General features: G+C 45.7%; 2 protein-coding genes across 2 annotated transcripts; one reads left to right on the forward strand and one right to left on the reverse strand.

The window, feature by feature from the left end:
• Positions 1-406: 406 nt before the first annotated feature.
• LOC119337939 (G-protein coupled receptor 1-like) lies at positions 407-6,799 on the forward strand. Its single transcript, XM_037610216.1, has 9 exons — positions 407-695; positions 1,509-1,540; positions 3,687-3,856; positions 4,418-4,512; positions 4,891-4,992; positions 5,137-5,193; positions 5,425-5,568; positions 6,032-6,102; positions 6,220-6,799. Exons 1-9 carry the CDS (start codon positions 504-506, stop codon positions 6,371-6,373), a joined length of 1,017 nt encoding a protein of 338 aa, XP_037466113.1. The 5' UTR covers positions 407-503; the 3' UTR covers positions 6,374-6,799.
• Positions 6,800-7,308: 509 nt separating this feature from the next.
• Positions 7,309-9,124, reverse strand: LOC119336609 (polygalacturonase-like). Its single transcript, XM_037608656.1, has 6 exons — positions 8,936-9,124; positions 8,684-8,815; positions 8,424-8,594; positions 8,247-8,267; positions 7,628-8,143; positions 7,309-7,542 (listed from the first exon to the last, which is right to left on the reverse strand). The coding sequence occupies exons 1-6, from the start codon at positions 9,122-9,124 to the stop codon at positions 7,309-7,311; spliced, it is 1,263 nt and encodes a 420-aa protein (XP_037464553.1).
• Between the last annotated feature and the right edge of the window lie 1,731 nt (positions 9,125-10,855).

The raw sequence follows: 10,855 nt of genomic DNA on the forward strand, positions 1-10,855 counted from the left end.
CAAAACACAAGATGAACATGTTTGTTTTCACATTAAATAATTACATATAATTTAAAAGGACAAACGTTTCATTTTGAAAATAATAAATAAAATCATAGAAAAAATTCATCCTAACTTTTGTTTTTTACTCCTTTGCCCTGAAAAAACAATCTGGTTTTACAGTCTTTTAATAGGGGAATTTGTTTTTTTTTTTGAGAAAATTTAATAGGGGAATTTGTTTTACGGTGTAATATTTTTTTTTTTGAGAATTTTTACGGTGTAATAATTCAGGCCTAAAAGGACACCCAACCCCAAGCCCAGAATACACATCTGAAGGCCCAATGAAGCCACAACCTTCGCTACGAAGGCACTCGGCCCCAACCCAACAGCCAACGACTTTCGCCAGCCGTTCTCCTCTGCGCTACTTCTGTCCTCCCCCACCTTCCCACCACCGCAGACCCTCAAAAGAAAAAAAGAAAATAAAAACTCGCACCACCGCAGAGATTGCCGGCGACGGCGACGCGATGGCAGCGTCGGCCCTGGCGGCGTCGTCGGCGGCGAGCCAGTCCATGAGGAACCGCGAGATTCTCGACGCCGTGGGCACCACTGCGGCGGCGCTCTCGCTCGCCGGCTCCTCCTTTATCGTGCTCTGCTACCTCCTCTTCCGCGAGCTCCGCAAGTTCTCGTTCAAGCTCGTCTACTTCCTCGCCGTCGCGGTGAGAGCATCGGATCTGGGAGCTTTGCTTGCTGTTTTATCGGTTTGGGATGCTGATTGCTTGATCTGGCGTGCGCGTGGCTTGGAATTTGGGGCTTGTGGCGCGATCTGCGAGCGGTGGTTTGATAGTTTGGTCTGTAATTGAGCAATTTTGATGTCTCGTGTCGTTAGTTTGCACAAATGGCCGTGCATACGAGCTCTAGTAGCTGTGGAGAATTCGGTGCAGGAAGTAGTCAGGACTGGGATCTTCAGAAATGTGCGTCGAATTTTGACCCATGATGCTTATTTCTGCCAATTGGGGCCATTATAGATTCATTTTTCCGATAGTTTCGTAGCTGCAATAGCTTTAGCACAAAGCTAAGCATGTCTTACACTATGGTTAGCTTCAATTATTGACCAACTTAACACTTGTTTCATATGATACTCGGAAGATGATTGAGATCATGTGACCTGTTGCCATTCCCACAATGGCCGCTCCAGTTTAATGAAGCTAAGCCGTAGGATATCTTCCACATATATACTTGAATGCGGAAAAGTGGCATCCAACAGGCATTTTTTGAATTGTTCATTTGCAAGAGATCACATTGCCCCCCCTAGCTCTATTATGTTGTTGAAATTGCAACCAGTGGGATGATGCGCATTCACCTACTTTTGTTTTGGCGATAGAATGCGGAATTCTTTTTTAGAAAAATGAAATACATGTCTAGTCAAGGTGCTCTGCGTACTAGTGAAAGCATTATTTGAAGCAAGCTTTCTTCATTGCTTTAACTACTGTATGCTTCAGTTTTTCTGACAATGTTCACTTCAATTGCAGGATATGCTTTGTAGCTTATTCACTATAATGGGGTATGTTGCTGTCTGTATAATTTTAATATACTCTCTGCTGAACATAGTTGCTTCCTGTCTTTCTGATTATATCCACCTTTGCTAATAACAGTATAACACTGACAAAAAGCCACATCAACATTTTATCATGGGTAGTATATTTTGATATCTCCCTTCAGTTATCAATAAGACGATTAAATGGAAATAGCGTCCGCTACCTCCGCTATTGCGGCCGCAATAGCGGTAGCGTCACCCTGCCGCTATTAGTTTAAGGTTGCGTTAGAAAATAGCGTGTTGTCATGATGCGGGCGCAATATCACTTGTTAGAGGAGGCAGATTAGGAGCACACGGAGGCTCCACTCCCTGTAATCTGTACGTCCATTACTGTCTCGGGATGGATGCAGTTAATGCAGTGTAAGTTTGCTTTCATCCAATACGAGACGTATATTGCGTATGAACAAAGAATCACATTAATTTCGGCCCCCCAACTGTCTTTTATCAGATGCGAGCAATACGTTTGTGGCCATTAAGCATGACCGTCCCGCCAGGCACAAGCTCGGGTCAAGGGGGCCGGCCATGAGGAAGAAGCCCATGTCCTTCACCATGAGCACGACATATAGAACACAGTGGGTGAGGAGTAGCACGTCCATGCCGAGCTTGACGGCGACGGAGACAACGCGGACGCGGAAGATGGTAGCTGTGGGAAGCGGCCAGTTCTTATCGTGCTTGGATATAGTACAGCTGGGTTCAGGAAGGCACCATGGTGCCGGCGGCCGGGGCACACGCGGTGTCGCCGCTGCCGCTCCACCGTGAGACAATAACGTATTAAATGATGTATAAGACGATCGGAGACTCGGAGGACGCCGGCCACGCGCAAGCTCAGGTCTATGACGGCAACTACGAGCATGAAGCTCACGACCTCGACCAGGGCGAGCACGACGTACATGACACTGCTGCTGAGGTGGGGCATGGCCATACAGAGCTTGACGGCGACGGGGATGACCATGAGGCAAACAACGTATGCTATGAATATGTCCCGACGATGATGTTATCGCTGGCCGCGGGAACGGAGAACATGAGTCAGCGCCCAGGCAGACGCGGTGTCCTGAACGCGTCAAGCACAAACAACGATGGCTATCTAGATTTGCGCATCGTCTTCCTCCTAGCTTTCTCCACACACGTTGCGCTGGCCTTTAGAACGCATGACTTGGTGTCGGCAGTCATGGCGGACGTGGTGTCGCCGGCCATGGAGGCACAGGACGCGGCAAGCTCGAGTGACGGCCAGGGCGGACATAGTCTTCCTAGTTTATTCTAGTTTTGTTCCACATTGCAAGTAGAAGTTTGGGAAAGAAGGGGCAGGAGTAGTAGAAGAGGATTTCGAAGAAGGATGAATGGGGAAGAATCGCATGTCCTGGGGAAGAAGGGCAACGAAGGGAGGATGAGGAGCGGGGTGCATTGAATTGATGCTGGGTTGGTGGGCGTTGGTCGTTGAGGCAGATAGCGCGTGGGGTACACATGCATGTCAGAGAGAACAGTTGTTTCGTCATTTGATACGGAAATGCTGGAGAGCTATACATGGTGCAGATTCATCTAATACACACTACCCTAATATAGTGGATGGGATCCCAATGCGATTGAATGGGAGCGATTTCAATGGTTGTAGTCGCCGGGTGCTCCAAGGCACTTTCGCTTGTTAGACCGCTATATCGTCCGCTATCCGCAATATCGCCCGCTATATAAGTCCTTGTTGTTCTGTTGTGTAATCTATTTTGGTAAATGTGCCTTGCTTGCATGGTTGCACGACCAAATATTGTTCAATTATAGTTTATATTCTTATATAAATGATGATTTTTCAAATTAAGTGTCATATTTTTTTCAATGGCCTAGAAATATACACAACAATCTCAAATTTATGAGTGTTTTTAAAAAATTGGCTAGGTGGACATAGCGCCCGCAATATCGACCGCTATCCGCATTCCGCTACGCTGACCCTAATCCGCAACCAGTCCGCTATCCGCTATTTAAAAGCTTTATAGCACTTCTTTCTGCTACAACAAACAGACTGTTCTTTTTTCTCTTCCGTATTTTACAATGATATTTGCCATACAGCTTGATTGCTGGGTTTTGTGGCAGATTAATTTAGTGAGTTTGTTATCTGATGTTGTAGGGGTCCAGCAAATGCATTCTATTGCTTTGCGCATGACTACAGTGCACATTTCTTCTGTGTGGCTTCTTTTCTATGGACAACCACTATAGCATTCACTCTTCATCGCACAGTTGTCAAGCACAAAACTGATGTTGAGGAGTTTGGATTCATTTTCCACTTGTATGTATGGGGTATGTATGTTGTTCACCACTTTGGCACTTCTCTGATTTCTTCATGTTTCCAAATTACTTACAGCGACCTGTCCAACCATTTAAAAAGCATGCTTTGAATAGATTACATTTCTTAAAACTTCACAAATTCATAGCTGTGTCATCTATGTGTAACTAATTTGCCGATGAATATGGAAATTTTCAGATAACATAGCTGTCAGCTGTGTTGGATGCATCATGCTTTGTCTGTCTTAATATTCAGGTTGCTATATCTTATGGCGACATTTATATATGGCGTACATATGTAACCCATTTTTTGTGTTGCTATTTTCAACCCTGCCTATGCCAGTGCCAATTTCTGTTGTTTGTCCAATCAGATGATCATGCCTATGTATCTTGAAAATGAGTACGAGTGATTTCATTTGCTGGCCTCATATAGTTGGAACTGGTAACTAGCCATGTTAGTAACTTGTGCTGCAGATTTTGTCTATGTATCATCTGAGTTTACCGCCCTAGGTGCCCTTTATTATATTTGTATATGGGTTGCTTTAAACATAGAGCCTCCTTTTTTTGATTCCTCAGGAACTTCACTAGTTACAACTGTATTACGTTCAATAGGAAGTGATTATGGAAGGCCAGGGACCTGGTGTTGGATCCAGCAGGGAAGCACGGGAAAGGTACATCTTTCTCTTTTATTAAGAGCTTGTTAATTTGGTTATACACACTCCTGTTGCTTAAACTAAGATACATTTGATCCTATTTTTCTTATAGTATCAGTGATTCCAAGAACAGCTCAAATAGTTGTCTTCCTGAATTCTACTGTTTCCATGTAGCTTTTGTACATCATCCATAGCTGTTATCAAACGGTTCAAACTGCCATTCACTATTTTTATGGATTTGTGACCTAGCTTGCTTGGACTACCTTCAGATTTTTCAGACATTGCAATATATTGACAATCCATTTGTATGGTCTTCACTTAGTCCCTGAGATGTAGAAATGTTTTCATGTATCATCTTCTTAGTAATTCCTTCACTAGAATGCCCTTTACTTGCAGATTTTACACTTGATTACCTTTTACCTTCCGCTTTGGGGTGCCATTCTCTACAATGGGTTTACGTACTATCAAGTAAACCGCATGTTGAACAATGCGACACGGGTATGCATACAACACATGTTCTGTTAACTGTTTTCTCTTGTATATTGACTATTGAGGGTAGGCTGACTGAGGCTTGTATTGTAGAACTTGATATGTTCTGCTCTTTCTGGCTGTATCTTCTGAAAAGTTTATGTTAATTTGTAGATGGCTGTTGGCATGAGTGATCGATCAAGTCAATCTGACGTGAGGGCAGACAAGAAGGTATATGCATTGTGTACATCATCAGTTTTTAACTGAAAACAGACTGTTCAATATTGTTAGTCCATAAGCTCCTTTTATGTTTTTGTACTACTTCTCTATAGGATTCAATGATAAATAAATTACAGCTGCTTTTATTGTGAGGAATATGTCCCTATGTAGTATATACTCATCACCATGCTACTTCGGTGTGTCCTTGATCAGCTTTTAACTATTATTTGCTTCTTTTTGTAGGCATTTAACCGGTGGGGTTATTACCCTCTGATTTTAATTGGTTCATGGGCTTTCGCGACAATCAATCGCCTGTATGACTTTGCTAATCCTGGTCACAAGATATTTTGGCTATCCATCCTTGATATCGGATTTGCTGGACTTATGGTGAGTCTTTGGATGTTTTTTGTCTTCCATTCTTAGACTAGATGCTTCTGGATTCATATGATGCAAAGTTGCTAACTGGGGTTCGTACTTCCTGGAGATACTGAACCAATCCATGTTATCGTTTTGTCATTCTATTGATAGTTCTACTCCAAAAGATGGGCATGCTTGCATTCCAACATGTTTATTTCTTTACTTCTTGGAACGAGCCCATGCAATTGGCTTGTAGTATTTGCTAGCCTTCATTATAGAACTAAATTAGTTTAATAGATTCGGATAAAATCCACCATCAAAACAGACCTTAGGGTATTTATGAGTTATGACTCCCTCTTGTTACTGTATTTGCTGGAATCATACTGTTCCTCTGTGCCTGCCTTATCTACAAAATAATTTTGTTGATAGCTTTATTACACATTTCTCCTATTTTTCATCAATTCTCCAGACTAATGTTCCCCAACATTTTTAGGGCCTTTTTAATTCGATTGCTTATGGTTTCAACTCTTCAGTGCGCAGAGCAATTGCAGAAAGAATTGACATGTAAGTTGTCTTTCATAGACCAACTTTCCGCAACCATATGTTTTTTTCGGTCATGTACCTTGCACTATTCTGGTTGCAGTTCGTAGTGATAAAGGGTCTGTTTCCAAAAAATTGCAGGTATCTACCCGAGAGAATCAAAAGGAGCCTCCCTACTTTGTCAAGATTGAGAAGTCAACAAGAAAATGAGCTGACCTCTCTTATTCTTGAGAGTAATAACACTATAACAGAAACAACAATGCGAGTAACACCTAGGAGTTCTCTAGCTGGCTGAGTTTGTTCATATCTTTCGGGCTCGTCGTCAAGAGGACGGTGTATTAGCGTGTACCATTTACATCACTGTAGGAGCAGATGCTTAGCACTTACACTGACCATTTGGCAAATCGGGTTGTCCGCGGTACATAAGAGGTTGTTAGGAGATAGCCAACAGTGGGTAGATACTCTGATGTTCATCTATAGCCTGTAGGTAAGTTGGTGAGGTTGCTGCTATTCTTGCCCCACCCTCATGTTGTACTTCTTGAGAACTCGTCTCATCGGTTTGGCGAAACTGACTACGTACTGCTTGCTCTTGTATACTAGGGTATGGTTTCACCTTGGTTTCTGCCCAGAATGTACCCTACGATCTTTGGCCATAACAAGAAAATTGGCCCTTGTTTGTACTTTGGATATCGATATTTAACTTTTTGGTCACTTCACTGCATTTTCCGTCCAACAATTGTGAAGTCATGACAAATATTTTTGATAGCCAAATTTTGAACTTGTTTTGGGTCCTCATAGTACTGCTACTTCTTTGGAAAAAGCATATAAGTTTCCAGTTTCAGCTTGAGTAGAAGTGCCGCACCAAGTTTGCTAAATGCTCAAAAGGGTTTATGCATTAAGAGCAGGCAAAGCCTCTCCACATGAAATTTTGCTAAAGTAATTGATGCTCTACTATCTCCCGCTCCGTTATATATATAGAAAAAAAAACAGAACACACAGCGGATACTCATCAAAAATACAAAAAAGAACAACTCTTCAACAATGAGTAGAGCGCGGCGGCGATCACTAGTACATTCCAGTGTTGGCATGTATCCTTCTATTGCACCTATGTACTCAAAATCCTTCCACTGGAAGACTTCACTCGGAAAATCAGAGGAAGCGTATCAAAACATGTAACCCTTTCTGCTCATCATATACACCTAAAAATTCTCAAATCCTTGCCATATATTTTCAGTCGTTGAGACTACATGGCTGTGGCATGACCGTTCCCAGTTTCCTCCATTTTGCATTCTCACATGTGCTCTCTGCATCACCGCCTCCTCGCTTTAGGGTAAGCCTGACGTTGTGCAAGGCTATCCCATGGCAAGGCACGGCTCTACTGCAACTGAGCTTGATGGCCTCTCTTGAGGCACTTGTCCCCCTGATGTTCTTGAACAGCACATTGCTCACCTCCACGGCCGATTTCTACACCCAAAAAAAACACACGCTAGATTATATCTATGCGCATAAACAAATGAATAAAACCGACGCGGTCGTCATGATCTTTTACCTGTTCATTACATGGTGTAGCCGAGTCGCAGTAGTTCTGGTCGATGATGATCGGGTTCTGTACATTATCCATCATCATGTTCTGGAACACGATGTTCTTTGCGTAGCCCCGCCCGCCCTGCCATGTCTTGATACGAGCCCCATTCGTCGTGCCACGCAGTCGCGCCCCGTCGATGGTGATGTTTGCAACCTGAGCTTGAGAGTTGCGATCGCCTAAGCTCCCGATGCTTATCCCATGCCCCGGTCCACACACGATGTTGTTGACATGTAGGTTCTCGGTTCCATCCTCGATTGACATGCAGTCGTCCCCGGTCTTGATTGCGCAGTCCATGACTTTCACATCCTTGCTATGGGCGATATGGATACCGTCGGTGTTGGGGCTAGTGCCGGGTGCTGTGATTGACAGGCGTGACATCCTTACATCACTGCAATGCTCCACCGATATGTGGATTTGTTGGCTGTTCAACAGTTCTAAATTGTCCACTCTCAGATTTGTGCAGGAATAGAACGTCAAAGCCTGGAAAGTGAAAAGAAATTAAGATGGCCAATATGTGATCAAGAAAACAAGGCTACTCGATTGGAATATGTGAAGTAAGATGATGATTGGAAGGCGCACTCACCGTTGGAGCCTGCCTGCAAGGCTGCCAAGGAAAAGAAAAAGGAACAATTCATATTAGAAAGCTTTCAGGAAAAAAGAAATGAAAGCTGTAATAGTTAAACTTCAAAGTTAACAGTTTAACATTACATTTTTCTAGTGGTTTTCATTAATGCGCAACTTAGAAGTTCAATATACTTACGAGTTTGGAGTTTACTTTGCAGGAGTTCTGCCACCAAATCTTTCCATTTCCATCGATGGTCCCACCACCGGTGACGGTAAGATCACTCACAGATCTGAACAAAATCCAGTGCCTAATGGTATCTTCTATCCAATATAATCTCTTTGGAGGGGCTACCAAAGTACCTTCAATCTGGAATTTGGTACAACTTGTCATCTTTGTTTGCAAAATTTTATGAAAGAAAATGATGTATGCATGTTCTTGTCATTCATCTATCTCACCATCAACGTGATACTGGATTTGCATGGGCCAGAGAAGGTTAAATGCTTGGTTAGGTATTTCTTGCCCCCGGGGATGAGCACGATGCTAGGATTCAAAGAGGAGCAAGCTGCAGCCCACGCCTTCGACAATGCCTGCAAGAGGTGGATGCGCAAGAAACCCACGGTAAGCCTTCCGTATCCATTTCCATTAAAAGATGAAATGAATTATGCTATGTATTTTGGAAGTGGTGGTTTTGCACTATGCATACATACCTTTGTGTCGTCATGGCGTCCATCGCCGTAAGCCCCATATCCGAGCACACTGAAAACATGATTCGACTGTAGAGACCGGCCTCTATGGTCGGCCCCATTCCTCGAAGGGGCCACTTTCATGTCTCCCTTGGCAAGAACACAACACAAGAACAATGACAGTAGAGAGAAGAGGGGCACAGTGGAGGCCATTTGTGCAAGAAGAAGAATGCCTTGTTAGTATGTGCTGTTGGTGCAGAAACTGATGGGATCAAGTATTCCATCGTGAGGATTATTTATAGGCGCCAAGTTGGGTGGGGAATCTTTGGATCTTCTTAGCTCAGGTTGCTTCTGGTTGATTAGCTAAGTTGGCACAGATGTTTGGAGCGTGGCAGCAGAAGATTCTCTTGGCATGGGAGTCAAGATAAATGTGCTTGAAACATTATGTCTGCCGTTGCATCCAACTAAACCCAGTTTGGCTTTTGAGGTTATTTCAGCACTAAGATCCTGACAGCAAAAATTGTGGGCACCTGGAGCACCCAGCCACCCACCTGTGGAGACAAATCATCTGAAAATTGCATGCATTTCTTCGGTGCTGCACTCTTCAGACCCACTAGCCTTGCATGGATGCTTCAACGCTTGCAGATGTAGTATGACCCACACGCGGGTGGAAGTAATGAATCATCGTGCACCTTGTCAGTGCTAATGACAAATCATCAGGGAAAGAAGGCATGTGATTGCATTTGAACAGAGCTTTCAGTTATAGGATCTTAGCCGAGAAAGGAAAGGCGTGGGACTCGATTCAAGGTTGCCGATTTAGTGGGGATATCTTGCGCTAACAGTTTAAGCGAGGTAATTATCTTCTTGCCGGTATGAAGGTCGTGGAGTAAGAACATCTACAGCCAAACTCCTCCACTTTCTCCCTAAACATTCGGACCCTAAAACGTCACCCAGCCGAACCCCCCAAATCCGGTCGATATATTCGGGCTGTCCGACACCCTTTATACCGAAAAAGGGTTTCCCTCCGCTTTGTATACAAAGCAACCAACCGAACCATACAGGGATAGGTGCTGGGGCGGAAGCAGCACAGTCACGCCCAAAAGAAATAACAGAGAAAGAGCAAAAGAAACAAATGCCGACAACGGCGGATCAACAAAAACGAAGAAGCCTCGCGATCGCTGCGCCCACCGGGCACCAATCAACACCTCCAAGAAGGAACGCGACGATGATGACGCTGCTGCCAAGGGTTTCCCCTGGTACACGACGAGGCGAGAGGAAGGGTAGCACCCGACGCCCTCCCGTAAGGTCAGGTGGCACCCACAGGCGCCACCGCGCCGGAGTCGGCCACGCCGACAGGGGTTTCCCCCGATCCCAACCCGCACCTCGGGCGCTCCGGATCTCGCCACCAAACCAACCACCACCCTGCGCCAACGCGGTCACGAGGCCTCCACGCCGTCTCACCACGGCACCGCGAAGTGAGGACAGCACGACGAAGAATCAGAGCCGGGACTAGGGCATCAGCACCATCGGCACGCGGGAGGGCCCCACCTCCACCGTCAGCGACGGTAGCCGTCCGGACGCAATAGCAGGAGCACACGAGGCCCGTAGGCCCACAGGCCCGGCCGAGCCCTCGTGGGCCCGTAAAGCTCCCGCCTTCGCGCTGCTGCTGGCACATCGTCGGCGCCGACGCCCCATGTCCGAGCCGCTCCTCCTCCTCACCGCGCCGCATACAACGAGACCACGCCGGGGGCCCGGCCCGCTAGGGCCCAGATGGGGCCCGTCGGGCCCAGATCTGGGCCGGGGGCGCGTCGATGGCCACCCAGCACCGCCACGCTGTCCCGCCGCCAAGGAACGACGCCGTCACCACGCCTGCCGCCGGCCGCCGTCGCAGGGCCGCCGGACCGCAGCCAAGCCGGGCTGCATCGCCGCCGCCTCCCTGCCCCG

Source organism: Triticum dicoccoides, chromosome 7B (genome assembly GCF_002162155.2).
Source record: "Triticum dicoccoides isolate Atlit2015 ecotype Zavitan chromosome 7B, WEW_v2.0, whole genome shotgun sequence".
NCBI lineage: Eukaryota > Viridiplantae > Streptophyta > Magnoliopsida > Poales > Poaceae > Triticum > Triticum dicoccoides.

What these genes read in the sequence shown, in the direction of transcription:
- LOC119336609 (XM_037608656.1), bottom strand. Translation starts at nt 9,124, where the DNA reads ATGGCCTCCACTGTGCCCCTCTTCTCTCTACTGTCATTGTTCTTGTGT. An exon ending in AATCCAGTATCACGTTGATG is followed by an intron (nt 8,595 to 8,683) that starts GTGAGATAGATG and finishes ACCAAATTCCAG; the next exon opens with ATTGAAGGTACTTTGGTAGC. An exon ending in GCAAAGTAAACTCCAAACTC is followed by an intron (nt 8,268 to 8,423) that starts GTAAGTATATTG and finishes TTTCCTTGGCAG; the next exon opens with CCTTGCAGGCAGGCTCCAAC.
- LOC119337939 (XM_037610216.1), top strand. Translation starts at nt 504, where the DNA reads ATGGCAGCGTCGGCCCTGGCGGCGTCGTCGGCGGCGAGCCAGTCCATG. An exon ending in AGCTTATTCACTATAATGGG is followed by an intron (nt 1,541 to 3,686) that starts GTATGTTGCTGT and finishes CTGATGTTGTAG; the next exon opens with GGGTCCAGCAAATGCATTCT. An exon ending in ACGTGAGGGCAGACAAGAAG is followed by an intron (nt 5,194 to 5,424) that starts GTATATGCATTG and finishes TTCTTTTTGTAG; the next exon opens with GCATTTAACCGGTGGGGTTA.